Below are 17,143 nucleotides of genomic sequence, written 5' to 3' on the forward strand. Positions count from 1 at the left end.
TAACCGATTTCAGCAACTGCAAGGCATTGAGCTGGTGACTCAAAGCTCTGACCTGTGAATCGGGGCTGAATGAATGCCTCCAAAAGGTTGGAGGAGGGAGTAGTACTACATTTGCCAGGGTTCTAATGAGAAATGTGACCCCTGCCCAGACCACTTGTGGTCATTAAGGATTGCATTTCACTTTGAGATGCGTTTTCGTGCATCCTACCCAAATTGCAACTTGAGCAGTTACATTCTGCTTGCTAAAATATCCCTGCGGTTTAATTGGAGAAGTTCTGTTTCCCTTCCCCTCTTAAAAGCTTTGTTGTATAATGTTATGGTGCTATCACAATATGTGCTGTATAGAGTACACACACATGCAAAAACCCACCATGAAGTTGATAGATTTCTACAGTAACAAATAGAATTAGGGGGAAAGTGGCACCTTGGGAACATAGTTCAGCGTTGTGCCCCTATTTGAGCCTCTTGCCACCCTTGCAAAGCATGTGACAAGCACTGCCTCACTGCAGAGGCAGCATTTTTACATTTACTTTGCAGACGTGTAAAACACTGCACAAGGCAAAGCATCAAGTGTGTGGTCCTAGACATAAGGTGTTTCACCATGACCATGATAGGCTTAGTATTGTGATGGCAGAGCCTGGAAACAAGCAATAATTTTAAAACATGGCATGGATGTTCAGACAGATTGTGTGTGTCATGACTTTTTGTGGATAAGATTTAGGTATTTTATGGGGAAAGGGTTTTATTGGATGACATTCAGTGATAGAGGGGATGGAAAGAGATTGCAGTTTAATTAAAATTCTAATCCCAAGTTTGACAATTTTTCTTGCCAGGTCAGCAGCCTGCATGTTCTATTTGTGATTCCCATGAATTAAATGGGCTGACAGTCGTCAGCTTCTTCGGAAATGCCTGTAAATCCAGCTAAAAATTAGCAAGCATCAATATGTTTCGGAGCAGCTTTGAGTAGGGATGCGTCACGCAGCAGTTTTCCATCAATGTACATACAGGGGCCTTTCATAAGCACCAGTTTAGTCCACTGCTGACAGTGCTGAAATACAAATGAAAAAAACCTTCTTCTGCAGTAGGAGGTCACGTTTGTTGTCCTGTGCTGCTGAAATCTCACTGGCATGTTCCTGTTTTCCAGGTAGTTAAACAGTGTTGCCACAAAGGTAGTACTCATCTTTCAACAGCCATGAGGCTTCCTCTGCTTTGTGCCTCCGTGATGCTAATGAGTCTGTCCCAGTGCCGAGCTGTCAGCTTCCCTGAAGATGAGGACCCTATTAATGTTGTTGACTACCACTGTAAGTAATCTGCAAGTGGTGCTAACCATGAGGCAAAAAGTTTTAATCTTTTTTTTTCCCCCTTGGGAAGTAAAAAAAAAAAAAAAAGTCTTGTTTCCTTTCAAATTGAAATGTGTTTACTGGCTTTGTATCTTTAATAGAACACTTAATCATTTTCTTAAAAAAGCAATCAGAAATACAGCAATAACTTCAGGAAAAAGAACATTTGCTGACATTAGCCATCTTTTTCTCATTTATATTCAAGACATTACTCAAGGAATTTAGTTTAAACCCTTCTACACCTAGTATATACAGCTAATCAATGCCATATATTGATTCTTTAGCTCTATAATCCTGAGTGATGGTGTAGCTCATTTTTACTTGCAGATTCAAGGCAATATCCAGTATTTAGAGGACGCCCTTCAGGCAATGAATCTCAGCACAGACTGGACTTTCAACTGATGTTGAAAATTCGAGACACACTTTATATCGCTGGCAGGTAATTTTCTTTCACTCGGTTCATTAGATTAAAAATCTTTTCTCTTCTAGTTTTGCATTTATGTGTAAAATTCATTTAGAAAAATCTGCAGAATATGATAAAAATAAGAATTGGGGGAGGACTTCCCAGAGGAATATACCATATCTATGGCCAGTGCATGAAAATTGGATTTGAAGGCTGCAGTTACTGTAGTTACGCTAAAACCAATGATCTAATATTCTTTTTCCTCTTTCATATTACTGCCCTGATAAAAACCTCTTCTGATCATTTTAAACTTGGAGTAACACATCAGGGATGTAGGAAGTGAGGATAACACACTTGAATATTTACGGCCCAGATTAGTCTTCAACCAAATGGAAAGACAGAGATGGATAGCTGGACACTAGGTGCTATCTAAGGACTACACGAATAAAAACCAAAACCACCCCATGTTGCCCAAGACCAACCTTCTCCGATTTGTATTAAACACAGAAAATCCATAAGCATTTCAGAGAAGTTTCTGGTCTAACAAAACACTCTAAAAATACATTTACCTTATCAGAAGTAGGGCCAATGAATTAATGCATTTACTTGCGTCTTTTTACTCTTTGCAAACAGGGACCAAGTTTACACTGTAAACTTAAACGAAGTACCAAAATCGGAAGTTACTCCAAGCAAGGTGAGTAGGTACAGGTGCTGGCAAGGGACAGGTATTTTCTTTGGTTTTCATTTTTTTAAGATTTTTGTTGTGGAAAGGAAATCAAATGTTCTTTTCTGGTTTGATTTAACAGAAATTAACATGGAGGTCAAGGCAGCAGGACAGAGAGAACTGTGCTATGAAAGGCAAACATAAAGTAAGTTTAGCACATACATTATAGAAAAACAACACTAAAATTTATTATATATGTGAAGTCTGTGATTAATACATCTTATTCTCTTTCCAGGATGAATGCCATAACTTCATTAAAGTCTTTGTTCCAAGAAATGATGAGATGGTGTTTGTCTGTGGAACAAATGCATTTAACCCTATGTGCAGATACTATCGGGTAAGAATATTGAAAATGTCATTAATCTGTTACTGGTTTTGCTTGCACTAACTAGCAAATACATCCCGTGTGATTGGAGAGTGCTTCAAGGTGAAATAAAAACAGACAGAAACCAGTGTGCTGAATTAAGTTTTCTGGAAAGACAATGTTACGCTTTTGTGCCAGTGTACAAAATAGAAATGACACTATCACCCCTTTATTTTTCTTCTCTAGCTGAATACCTTAGAGTATGATGGGGAGGAAATTAGTGGTTTGGCAAGGTGCCCATTTGATGCCAGACAAACCAATGTCGCCCTCTTTGCTGGTAAGAACTTTTGCTTGTAATGAGTCTAAATGATTAATGACACCAAAGGAGCCAGAGAGCTTTTAAAGCAAGCACAGGAAAGCTAAAGGTGTCATGGTGCCCCTGCTTTTAAATTTTTTAAAGGCCCTCCAAAGGATTAGAAGCTGACCTGTTAATAAATAGGTTACAGCAATTTGGGGAAGAGTGGCAGTAAAGAAATGGGGAAGAATACAGGCTAGTCAGAATTCTGTAGATTATTAAAGGCCTCTTAATACCACGTTTTCAACTTCCGTTTTAGATGGAAAATTGTATTCGGCAACAGTAGCAGATTTCCTGGCAAGTGATGCTGTTATTTATCGCAGCATGGGGGATGGATCTGCCCTAAGAACAATAAAGTATGATTCCAAATGGATAAAAGGTAATTTGGGGGAGTATTTTCCAATACAAATGGCAAATGCAATTTCAGTGGCACAGAGAGTCAGGTAATTCACAGCCAGCGTGCTTCACACATATGCTACAATGTCAGCATATATGCGGCTTTCAGTACAGTCTGCTTACAATAAGAAAGCAATTTAAAAAAATTTTGCTTTATTTGTATTAAATACAACAATGAATGAATCTGCAGTAACAAAATACCTTAGCTGAAATGCAATTCCTGTGAGGCCTTTTTACAATCCGTTAGCCAACATTAAAGATTTCAAGTTCATTTAAGCTCCAGTGCACCCATACTTGGACATCCTAAAGTATCTGGAAGACTGGAGCTCACGTTCGCTGGTATGGACGTGTGGAGAAGCTGCCAAGTTCACACAGTGTGGGCAGTGTCGTACGTCGATTGAGCAGTTCTTCGAAGTAACCTTCTCCTTCCTTTTTCTTTAGAACCACACTTCCTCCATGCCATAGAATACGGGAACTACGTTTATTTCTTCTTCCGAGAAATTGCTGTAGAGCACAATAATTTAGGCAAGGTAGGTATCGTCACAGCGAGCTGTCAGGTGTCGCCATGTGTCGTAGCAGAATAAGAGCATCGTAAATTGGCAACGGTAACAAGCACAGTTTGCAATGTGAAGTAGGGACTAGTACAAAGTTCGCACAATTTTCCCATCATAATTTATGGGGCAGGGAGGGGGAAGAGAAATAGAACAGCACATTCTTCAACCAAGAAGTTGTTTCTGTTCTCTATGGCTTGCTGTTAGGTGCTACAAGTATCTTTTAGTATCGCTGTGGCTTTAGTGTTGCTGTTGCCTTAACACTTGTGGCAAGTAACAGAAAATCTGAAGGGTTTTTTTGTGCTTATTAAAGAAACAAAAGAAAACAACACAAAAGAAGAGTTTCAAAGAAGTTTCTCTAATGTCCCTGGATATTGAATAATTTATTTGTGCCAGTACTGAGTATAATACTCATGCCTCGCCATGGAAGGATATTCTATAATAAATTATTAAATCCTTTACACATGGTAAATTAAAGTCTTTAAATCTCACTAACAATATGATTTTGAAGGAAGGAAAGGGTGGGGACAAGCTGCAGACTTGCATTTGCTTGGTGATACATTAAGATGCCTCTGCACTACAAGCTAAACGCCGTTTGCTTTCATCCTTTCTGTGCAGATAAATGGCAGTTTCCTCTTAACAAAATTACCTTTGGTGTTTTATTAACAGCTCAGAAACAAGCACTGTATTCCTTGCATCTCTCAAGCCTTTTTTTCCCCTCCCTGCCCCCCCCTTCACAGGCTGTGTATTCCCGTGTGGCACGCATATGCAAAAATGACATGGGGGGGTCCCAAAGGGTCCTGGAAAAACATTGGACATCCTTTCTGAAAGCTCGCCTCAACTGCTCAGTTCCTGGGGATTCATTCTTCTACTTTGATGTTCTGCAGTCTGTCACAGATATAATAGAAATCAATGGAGTCCCAACAGTTGTTGGTGTATTCACCACACAGCTTAACAGGTGAGAGATGAGCAACCTTACATCAAAGGTAGTTCTCTGGCTCTCTCTTACACTGAGGTTGGTGCCATTGTACTATGAGTTTTTGCAACTATTTTTCTAATTTTACAGCATCCCTGGTTCAGCACAGCATGGATGACATTGAGAAAGTCTTCAAAGGGAGATTTAAAGAACAAAAGACTCCTGACTCTGTTTGGACAGCTGTACCTGAAGACAAAGTACCAAAGCCAAGGTAAAAGGTTCTTACTTGTGATGCCATAATACTGTCCTTGTAAAGAGCTGCTTTAAATCACCTGCACTCTTGAGCGTCTTGTTGGGTAAAAACTAAAGCAGAGCTTTACACTTCAGCCATAAGGATGCTCATTAGCAGGCTGCCTTCTCTTGTTGACAAAAAAACCAAGAGGAAAACAATGTTGTTCTCCTTTCAGACCTGGCTGCTGTGCAAAACACGGCCTAGCAGAGGCTTACAAAACCTCCATTGATTTCCCAGACGAAACACTCTCTTTCATCAAGTCTCACCCTTTGATGGATTCAGCTGTTCCCTCAGTCATTGAGGAGCCCTGGTTTACCAAAACACGTGTCAGGTATGACACCGTTCAAAAGTAACATGTGTGAAAAGGAAAACAAGAAAACGTGCCGTTAATGATACGCCTTTTGGTCTCGACAGATACAGATTGACAGCAATTGCTGTAGACCATGCTGCTGGACCCTACCAAAACTACACAGTCATATTTGTTGGCTCTGAAGCAGGAGTAGTACTTAAAATCTTGGCAAAGACCAGGCCTTTTTCTCTGAATGACAGTGTATTACTGGAAGAGATTGAAGCATATAATCATGCAAAGTAAGTATTACCAGAACACCTAAGTTCTTCATCTAGTCCTTGGTACCTAGCTAAAAAAAAATTATGGTAATAATTTGTATGGTATATATGGTAATAATCAACTCATTATCACCAACATCACCACTTGTTTGTCATTTCACAGTGTTCCTCATGTTGAATAACCTGAAAATATTTGGTCACTTGCCATTTTGCATGGGTTGAGTGAACAACCTAGTTCCACTCCAGTGACGTCAGTGATACAGTCTTCCGCAAATAGATACACTTCCTCCTGCATATAAGTATCTGCTGCTCTTAAGAAAAAGTTATGTGAGCTTGTCTTGAGGGTTTCTCAAGAGTGACCAATTATGTATAAACTACATCTAATCATTTTAAACTTGTTTATTCTGGCGGAAAGAATTTGGGAACGGAAGCATTCCAATTAGACTCTACAGGCGTCCAGTACAGGACTCCTGTTCTGCTCTGTTGAAATACTTACGCCAACTGAGAGAACAAAGAAAATGGATTTGTATTTTTTTTCCTACATAGTTCAGCAAACTTGTCACCTAGCCGTAAATAAGAGCCAGAAGCTGGCATTTGAAAACCCGTAGGTTTGTTTAGAAATCACTAAGCAAGGACTAGTGAGTTACATTAATCTGTGTAAAAAAGTCTCTTTTCAGTAGCTAAAAAGACAATAAATACATAAAAAAGTTTGCAATGTTAGTAAGTAAGTGCTGCACAAAGTACTACAGTTACTAAAATAATGGCCTCCCATTATTTTTGCTGAACAGGTGTAATGCTGAGAGCGAGGAGGACAGAAGAGTCATTTCCCTTCAGCTGGACAGAGACCACCATGCCATGTTCGTGGCATTCTCCAGCTGTGTCATTAGAATTCCTCTGAGTCGGTGTGAGCGTCACGGGTCATGTAAAAAGTACGGCCCCATTCCTGAACTCCCCCTTAAAAGAAGGGCACCAACATCTCTTGGGAAGGAAGTAAAAAATGCATGATTTTTTTGGGGTTTTTCTCTTGCAAGGGCATGTATTGCTTCACGGGACCCATACTGTGGCTGGTTAGACCACGAGGCATGTGGAAGAGTGACACCAGGCATGCTGTAAGTACTGTTTGTCAGATTAGCCCAGCATCTCTACATATGCTTTCTAGACCACATACATAGGCTCATATCCTATGCCTGTTCCCTTGCACTCAATTAATAAATCTCCATTTTTTTTTTAGGGATGGTTTTTCAGTGTACTGTATATGTAAGAACAGAATGCTAAAGTCTGACCTAATTCTGCAAACTCTAGGTGAAGACTTGCTTTCAGTGGGAGTTTTACACGTGTGTGGGAGGACAAGCAGACCTATAGGAGGAGCAGTTGGAAGCAGGAAGGCAAGAAATGGCTGCCTGCACACCTGAGCAGCTCAGAGAGGACAGTAGACAGTATCCCCTCCCAGGCATGCTCACGGCCAGGGCACAGTCAATTGCAAATATGAAAGCACAGGATTCACAGTGGGAAGAGAGTAAGAAAGATTTTGCCTCCATGCTGAAGCTTGGCTGATATATATGCATACCAAGGGTATTTTGCACAAATCAAATCAAGTCTGTAGTACACAGTGCATTAGCAGCTGTATCTTAAAAAGAGGCCTTTGTAGGAGGCCACTGCAAACTTTAACTAGAGTAATTGGGTGGTTGTATCTATCTAAACCCAAGAGCACACCCAGTGTAGGACAACATGACGAAGTTGCTGAAAAAAGGGATTTTTTTTTTTTTTTTCTATTATTATTTCCTGGCATAAAGCATATATAGAGAGAGTTTTAAAGCCTGGTTATAACTAACTAACTTAACTTGTGCATTTTGTAAAACAATTTTTTGGGCCATACACTAGCTCTTGTACATACTTCCATTTGCTGCTTCCAGAAAAAAAAAAAATCACCATTTGTTTCCCTACTAATACTGTTAATTGCAGGTTCTCTTTGTTTGTTTCATACAACCACAGTGCCAGAGGATATGTACAAGATGTCGAATACGGCAACACCGCACAGCTTGGGGACTGCCATGGTAAGGCATAGTCATTGCTGCTCACTCACTTACTTATAATGTCTCAACAGTAGTCTGTGGCCACACCTCACTATGGATGTTAAATTTGTGATGAGCTTTTCAGTAACATGATGAACACATCACCTGGTGTTACTGTGAATGTTCACAAAGCTGAGCTTTTTGGTCCTGGGTGGCAGAGTTTTGTCCTTCCTTCACCAGTTTACAACTATTTGGGGTCTACAGCAAAGTATTGAAGAATTTATTTTTTGTAACCTGTAATATTTTGGTTTTTATTTTTCATTACTCAGGTTTGAGATCTTTTGCTTTCTTTTTGTTACTTTTTACTGATTACTTGTTCCTTTAATTCTTTTAGAAATTTTGCCTACTACAGCTACACCAGATTACAAAATATTTGGCGACCCAACATCTGGTTAGTTTTTTTTAATTTTTTTGAATTAATGACCTTTACTTTCCTTCAGTTCAGCATTTTCAGCCCTTTTTTCCTTCCTTTTGCACAGTTGGCAATCCTCCATTTTTGTGCTTTTACTCATGTTCCCACTGATGGTATAGATAGTCAGACTCTTCTCACTCAGCACTTCACCCTGTGTAGCCGCATGTTAACAGCTCATTATTTATTGAGACATCTTTTATGAAAGAGCCTGATTAACATAGATGACATCTTCACTGCACGAAAGTCCACTAAGCTTTACTCTTTATACCCAGCCATGCATTTGTGAATGCCCCTATTGGTCATCTCTAGTAGATGAATGGCAGAATTTCATCATCTTCCTCCTTACCTCTCCTTTCCTCTTTTCCTCCTCTCCCAGCAAGCTTTTTGCACAAATACACATTTTAGAAAATGTGTATTTCTATATTTTTGAAATGTTTTAAGTAGTTTATGCTAATGGAAAAAATTTAACATCACACACTGTGTAGCTGAATGAGGACTTGTGTAGACAAAGGTGACGTATTAAAAAATCTATGCAGTGTTGTCAGATGGACTTACTTTCATATTCTTCAGTCTCCTTCAGCGATTTTTCTAATAGTGTGTTCACCACTCGCCCCTGATGTTCAGGGAGACAGGACCCAGTGCTCCTGTGTTGACTTCAGCAGGCACAAGACCAAGCCCTTGTTTTCAGTCATTGCTCCCAGAACTTGCTCTCTGCTTTGAAACCAAGGGAACATTGCTGATTGATTGACAAATACGAAAATAATCTATTTGTATGAGTGCAACAAGAGCAAGAACATTATTTGTGTTTTGGTTTCTGATGGTATTTGCACTTCTGTAGCTTGACAAGAAGTAATGTTTGAGAAAAATATTTTCCAGATATATTTGCCATAATGTAAGTTAGAGTCTCCCTTAGGAGAGCAAAACAAAACAGTGTTACATGGAAATGCTACCTTGCTTGCGTGAGTGTTTGTTTACTTTATCAGCTGAATTTTCAGAGTGAGTGAGTGGTATGTTAGGACACAGGTACAACTGAATCGTATCTTATTTCCAAGTGCTGAATGAGTGTGTTGTGTTTTTGAAGTACACTTCTCAGTCAGATCTCAAGCCATAGACATTCATACCTAAACCACCTACTGGGACAGTGAACACAAAATACTTCAGTGTGCAAAGCAGATTTTGGATTGTAAACCAAATTTGATGTGTTTCCTCCTCATGTGCATTTTCACATAGGCTACGGGGGGTGGGTTCTGTTCAGCAAATGTACCACAAAGGAGCCAGAATCTATGCAACATTGTTCCTTAGGAACCATTACAAAGTAGAGGTTAAAAACATTCCTTTCATCCTCACCTGTAGAAATGGCTCCTTCAGCAGTTCCTGGTATATACCGTAATAGCACTAATGGGGCTGATCTGGTTTCTCAGGCATAACCTGTCATGAGCGTGCGTCTTTCCAAGTAACTTCTCTTTTTTTGAAGATGTTTAAAGGGCGGCCAAGTATGTTGTCTCCAGTGAAGAATATAGCAATTAGGTACAATAAGTTGTGCTTTGCACCTCCACCAGTTAGTTGCTTTAACTTTTGCACTGCTTTCATGTTTTACTTCTCTGGCTTTTTGGCTAGCAGCTGTTGATGTCTTCTTAATGTATTTTTTTTCATACTTAAAGTTTTGAACCAATTGATTTTATTCAGCCCTCTGTACCTCTGCAGAGTGTAGGGGGTCACATTTTGCTCTAACTCCCATTACTGTCTCCAGCTGTAGCTTAGATGTGCCATGAAACAGTGAGGAAAGCCTGACTGTAATACACATTAATAAAAATCTGTTTGCCACCACAGACATGGAGTTCTCCTCAGCTTCCATTACCACAATGGCAAGTATCCCAGTTATATCACCTAAAGTGATTGGTTCCTGGAAACCTAAAGTGACTGGCTCTCGGAAATTTGTAGTTCAAGATGACCCAAACACTTCTGATTATTCTGATCCATTATCAGGTGTCCCAAAGGGTAAGGCCTTACCAGGGAATACATTGCAGCTGAATGGAAACCTGATAGTCTCAGCATTGCCAAAGGCTTAAATGTAACAGCCATCATTGTTGGGCTATATTTTACACCCATTTCCTGTGAATATGCAGACGGTGCAATCATGTTTTTCATACCTACTTAGCCGGTGTACAAAGTGCTGCTTAGAGCTTATAATGGGAAACACAGATAATAAGCTCAGCCTTTTATTCCTGGGGTGCTCCAATGCTCCCATTAAAATCAGTGGGAGTTCTGGATGCATTTAAAAAAATTACATTCAAGATCTACCTGCACCTCCGGTGGTTGTTTTCAAACCAAGTCCAGTTTGGACAAGACTATTAGTCCTCATAAGTGGTTGCTTACAGGAACTTACTTATTGTGGGGGGGTTTCTGGGGGGTGGAAGAGGAACAGACAACAAAGCACAGCTCCATGACAGATCCCTGTGTTAAATGGGGCATATCCCAAACTCTGCATGCCTGCAGCATGTTTCTGAAGAACATGGGTCAGATCTGAGTAAGGATGTGCTGAATTTCTATTCTCTGGATATGAGCATCAGTTTACAGACTGTCTCCATACATAGACACACACCCGGGTTTCAGCCGAACACAAAAAGAAACATACTCTGCCCGTAATTCATCTTTCTGTAGCCATTCTTTCAGCTAAGTGAACCTTTGCAACAAAGGCTTTAATCCAGTAGGACCAGTTGCAGTCAAAGGAGGAATCGAGATGCTTCCAATCCCATAACCAAAACTTAACACAAGTCTGTGTCAGTACACAGAATAGCCAGGTGACAGACAGACATGTTTGCACAACTCTGTATTTACTGAAAATCTCACCAGCCAAAAACCATTTGTGTTTTATTACCATTCACCAAAACATATCAGGTTTCCTATCAGCCATTATGGCAGTGCATTTGTCATTTTAATTTGTTGCAGTTATTTTCCATTTTGCTTCAAATTTTTGTTATCATTTGCTCTTGGTTCTGAATCATACTTTGTGTCATAGCTATTAGTGAATGTTACTCATGTTTTCTTTCTTCTTCTGCACAGTTCCATTAAAACCTATAACCCTGAACATTAACAATGTTCAAAGGCCTTGCCTCTAACAAAAATGAATCTGTTCCCTCCCTCTTGCTCTTTCATTTTAACATCCCTTGGGAAAGTTTACTTACTTACTTACTTTCATTAAAAACTAACATTGTCTTAGCTGCAAGATGTCTGTGGTTGCTTTAAAAATCTCAAAGAACAAGGGGAGGTTTTTAATACACAAATAAAAAACTAATCCAATATTCGACGTCCTGGTCTGAGCAAAAGGTTTTCTAAATTTTAACCTTCTCTAATTAATTACTTACTTACTTAACCTTGCAAGTTAGTTACTTTTCTTAATGTTACGCAAGTATTTATGTTATTGACTAAAAAAAGAGAAAAATTAGTGCTCTAAGAGAATGACATAATCTTGAACTTCAAAAATTGTACACTTACATAATGCAAGGTGTGCCACTCCAAGGCTAGCAACCTGTGAATGTATTCGTTTGACAAGTTTTGCCCCATACTACATCATTAATGTGGTTATAACAATGCAGGATGTACATGATACAGTTTTACACAACATTTGCATAATCCTGTCTCTCTTTTGATACTGATTTATGAGCTGGGCAGAAAATTGAGAGAGAAATCCATCCAGGAGTTATTAATTGCTGTCTGGCCCAGTAGCACCTTCTAACCTCAATTTTCCAGCAGAAATCATTAATGTTAATAACATACAGGCCCCTATTTGTGAGACTTAAAGGAGATTTGGGGACAGGCTAAACCAAACGTAGTATGAGGAGAGAAGCTTTGACAAGCATTCCTCATTCATTATCAAAGAACAGGGACAGTCTTCCTTTAGACTGATCAATGCTCACAGAGTCAGTCATTTTTACTTATAAAATTATTTGCAATGACCAGTGGATTGCAGGGTCCAACCGAGTTACCATAACACTAGACACAGAGCACTTACTTACTTACTTACAAATACTTAATAGACACTTCCCTGAGGGAGGCGACCTTCTTCTGAAATGTGTCAGTATGAAGTACATGTAGATTTATGATATACTGGCTGTCTTTTGCAGGTGTGAGGTGGGAAGTACAATCGGGAGAGTCCAACCAAATGGTACATATGAATGTCCTTATCACTTGTGTCTTTGCCGCTTTTGTCCTGGGAGCCTTTATTGCGGGAGTGGCTGTTTACTGTTACCGGGATATATTTGTACGGAAATCCAGAAAAATACACAAAGATGCAGAATCGGCTCAGTCCTGTACTGACTCCAGTGGGAGCTTTGCTAAACTGAATGGGCTGTTTGATAGTCCCGTCAAGGAATATCAACAAAACATTGATTCACCCAAACTTTACACAAACCTGTTGACTAGCAGAAAGGAGTTGCCACCAAACGGTGATACGAAGTCCATGATGATGGACCACAGAGGCCAGCCTCCGGAATTAGCTGCGCTTCCAACTCCTGAATCTACACCAGTTCTTCAACAAAAGACACTGCAGGCTATGAAAAGCCAGTCGGACAAAGCGCATGGTAACCTCAATGCTTCACGAAAGGAAACCCCACTAAAAAGCCCTCAGTTTTTTCCTTCCAGTCCTCCACCCCACTCTCCTCTAAGTCATGGACATATTCCTAGTGCTATTGTTCTTCCCAATGCTACCCATGATTACAATACATCTTTCTCAAATTCTAACGCGCACAAGGCGGACAAAAAGATGCAACATATTGATCATCCACTTACAAAACCATCCAGCAAAAGAGACCACAGGAGATCTGTTGATTCCAGGAACACTCTGAATGATTTTCTGAAACACTTAAATGAAACTACTAGTAATCCCAAAGCAATTATGGGAGATATTCAGGTGGCCCACCAGACTTTGATGCTGGATCCAATGGGAAATATGTCTGAGATCCCACCTAAAGTTCCCAACAGGGAGGCATCTTTATACTCTCCTCCATCAACTCTTCCAAGAAACAGCCCCACAAAACGAGTGGACGTTCCCACCACTCCTGCAGTACCAATGACCTCTTTGGAAAGGCAGAGAGGTTATCACAAAAATTCTTCACAAAGGCATTCAATATCTGCCCTTCCTAAAAACTTAAACTCACCAAACGGTGTTTTGCTATCCAGACAGCCTAGTATTAATCGCGGAGGGTACATGCCTCCCACGGCAGGCACAAAGATGGACTACATGCAAGGGACACCCGTCAGCGTTCACCTCCAGCCCTCCTTGTCCAGGCAAAGCAGTTACACGAGCAATGGCACGCTGCCTCGTACAGGAATAAAGAGGACACCCTCCTTAAAACCTGACGTGCCACCAAAACCCTCATTTGTTCCTCAGACAACTTCAGTCAGACCACTGAACAAATACAGTTACTAGGACATGTCTGTGCTAAAAATGAGTGTGCCGCTGACCTGTGCAGACGGTTGTGAGACGATGTTGTGGTAGACACATAAGACAGAGACTTACTTGCTTGTTATTGATGAGAACAAAGTGGCCAAAGAAACTGTCTTTACTTCAGCAACATCTGTGTCTTGCCACATGTAGCTATAGCAAGACTTCGTGTACTTGCTAAGAGCAAACACAAAAAACAAAGGAAAGTGCTGGTCATTACATTTCTTTTGTTTGGAGCTAAGGAGACATGTAGCACAATGGGGTGGGGGCTACTTTACTGTTCTAAATAGCTAAAAAAAAATGTTACTGGGGAAAAAAATCGGTAAGCAAATACTTGAAAAATGGGTTCCATTTTAGACTGCCATTAAGCGTGGTCCTTCCCATTAAATGTGAACATTTTAATATGTATGCATTCACCTTGCCTCTTGCACAAATGTCAGAAAATGGTGATGTCTCAATGAATATCTGGGTTAATAATCAATTTGCTGGAATTCAGTCTCTGGCCCAACTGTAGCATTATTATTTTTTTCTCTCCATGTGTGTGGCATTTTGTTTGTGCCACCAATAAAGCTGTGCGTGTGTGTGGATGTGCGTGTGTACTGTACACACTAGGATGTACTTAGATTCCCATTGCATCTTTTATGCTATGGAATTGTTTACATTGAGCATGACTGAACAAACAGATGACTCTGCCTTCTGCAGCCCACTGGGTTCAGTTTGGAGACAGCCAAGGATGAACTGCGCATCTCTGCCAGCCTTCTGAATGATAACGCCTCAATGAAATAGTCACCCCGTGAAAGAGTGCAGATATGTTTAATTCTTCATAACTGTTACGCTGCTATTGATTCAGAGCTGTGCATTTCAAGTCTAGTGCTTTGGGCTGGAACGGGGGAGTTTTACTGTGTTTCCACAGTGCCTCCATCCAATACCTGGCCACTGTGAACTTGAGCCCCTGTACTTCTCATTGAGGGCAGCTAATAATCAATTCACTTGGCAAAGGCCTGTGTAACTAGAGGAGGTTACGTTTTTGTTGCATTTAATAATGCCCTACACGCTGACAGACTCTTGTCAATAAAAAAGAAGAAACATTAATTGGCCTGGCAGAAGCAGTCTGTGAAAACTCAACAGTAGTGCAATCAATTTGTTTTTGTTGTGTAATGTAAGGTTTTTTTCCAAAGTCATGCAGGTAATGACAATATTCTGTAAATATTATGTGTGAGTTTACCTGAATCTGTGCATTTTGTGCCTTATTCATGCAAATGATAAAAGTACTAAAAAAAAAAATAAATCTGTCAAGTGTTCTCACTATAGCACATATCTCCTGAGTGCCAGTTGTTAAACCTCTCAACAGCACCCAAAAGAAAAAAAAAAAAAAAAAAAGATAAAAAGCAGGAATAATTAATGATAACTAAAGGCAGCCTACAATCCAAGAAGACAGCAGCATTAAATCACCTTACCATGATAAACATTCCACTCCAGCCCTCCAAAGGATCAAACAGTTATAATGTGAAATCAAATGAGGTTTCTAGGGTAATGGAACACCTGCTAAAGTTGTGTAAGCTATTTAGTAGGTTTTACAGTATCCACTTGCAGCTGATATTCAACACAGATGGCTATTTGAGTTTGCAAATGACACACTACCACATTGTTTATTGAACATAACTATAGAAATAACTATGGCAGAGGAATATTCATGAATTAGCGGGACAAATAACTGCAGTGGGTTTCAGAGACGGTGGAGATTTATATTGTGTGTTCAAAGGGGAGAAAAGGTTAATCCCTGAAAACTGGATCTCTGTTACAAAACAAAGGATAGTAGTTGTCATTTTTTTCTCATAAGGCTGTAAGGGACATTTATTTCCTGAGACCTCTGGATCCAAAAACCAGTTATCTCTCTTCCTAAACACTTCTGTCTTGCAACTAAAACACTACAGATTAATAACTATTGAAAATGTACTCAGTTGTCAAAAGACACAAACTGATCTGAATTCACTTTACAAATATTAATTAATACAGACTTGTGTGAAAACGAAAGATAAATGTATGTGAACCCTGATAACCTCCTGTAACATTGTGCTGCCTTGTAGATGGTAATGTGAGTTCTCTCAGTATTTATGTTGAAATTTCTAACATTCAACCTAGTCCTTATTCTTTTAATTTAATAATAAAAGATGCTTTATCCATTTGTGCAAAGGTAAACGCAGATTGTATCTTTTTTAATGGTACGGCATAAAAAAAGTAACCCTTAAATGAAGCTGCTCTATACTATAGAGTACTTTAACATGTATAGATATCTTGTAAACTTGTATTGTGGATGTGTAAATAATACGTTCTTTGGGTTTTTAACACCGCATGTAAAATCAAAATAAAATATTCCAATGTACTGAGTGTCTAGTTTCATTACTAGCGAGGCTACCTTTAGGTGCACTGTTGTTGGGATTACAATAGAAGAAGAACTCTGCTTGCCTTTAATAGCTCTGTGAAGAAGGCAGAGCCATCCTCTCATCAGCCTTACAGGGGACTCGCAGAGGCGGATGGCAACGCACACATGTGTCCTTCCATTTTCATTGCAGCCACATGTTGACACACATGTTCTTGAGGGAGAGTGAGTGTCTGCAGATGACTTTCAGCCTCCTGAGTTAAAAATAAAACGTCAAAGTAACTGGCAATGCAGTTAGGGTACAGTCAGGGTTGCCCATATGACACACCAACAAGATGCACTGAATTTGAAAATACACAATATATGCCCATACGAAGCCCTTATTAGAGCCCGATCCAGGTTTCCGCTGGGCTCTGGGTCCTGCCAATCTTTCTTGTTAAGGTTAGAAAAATACCAATTTTGTGCAACTACAGTACGGTTTTGAAAGAAGATAGTGCACTGCTTCTAAAATGTAGGCTACAAAAAGGTAGAGATCATTCCTGGCAAAATTAATTGCAGACCCTACATAGCAGGACATTCCTAAATACTTACTAATGCTTACTAATTTAAATTCACGTTTCAGGCAAACAGTAAAGCCCAGCAGAAATATACATGCCATATATTTAGTATGTGCCAGCATCACACGTAATTTTAAAATAATCAGGGTAATTTAGTATCAGAAAACAAATACAACATATTCTTTTAATTAAAAGTTGATTTTAGATCATGGATAACAATGATTTGTTATGAGATTATGCTGTCAAGGTATACATCATTTGAAATTACTGTGCATGTTATAACAATACAATGGCACCCTAGCCATATCTTACTAAAAAAAAAAAATATATATTTTAAAGGGAAAAGAAACATGGTGCTAAAAAAAATCCCAAACCTGTAATGGCTCAATAACTATTTTTTCTAGTGCAGAAGCAAATTTAAATTTCTTTTC

At 39.5% G+C, this 17,143-nt stretch overlaps 1 protein-coding gene across 1 annotated transcript; it reads left to right on the plus strand.

Moving 5' to 3' along the window:
• Window positions 1-1,192: 1,192 nt before the first annotated feature.
• Window positions 1,193-15,753, plus strand: LOC104620038 (semaphorin-6D-like). Its single transcript, XM_010286118.1, is given in 19 exon segments — window positions 1,193-1,301; window positions 1,668-1,779; window positions 2,377-2,437; window positions 2,550-2,612; window positions 2,703-2,804; window positions 3,018-3,108; window positions 3,386-3,505; window positions 3,964-4,052; window positions 4,814-5,031; window positions 5,140-5,154; window positions 5,156-5,260; window positions 5,457-5,612; window positions 5,696-5,869; window positions 6,637-6,777; window positions 6,880-6,957; window positions 7,841-7,902; window positions 8,255-8,311; window positions 10,163-10,330; window positions 12,457-15,753. Coding segments are annotated over 19 exon segments (3,225 nt in total). The 3' UTR covers window positions 13,761-15,753.
• Window positions 15,754-17,143: the final 1,390 nt, after the last annotated feature.

The sequence above is a fragment of the Phaethon lepturus genome, unplaced genomic scaffold, assembly GCF_000687285.1.
Source record: "Phaethon lepturus isolate BGI_N335 unplaced genomic scaffold, ASM68728v1 scaffold39794, whole genome shotgun sequence".
Taxonomy (NCBI): Eukaryota; Metazoa; Chordata; class Aves; order Phaethontiformes; family Phaethontidae; genus Phaethon; species Phaethon lepturus.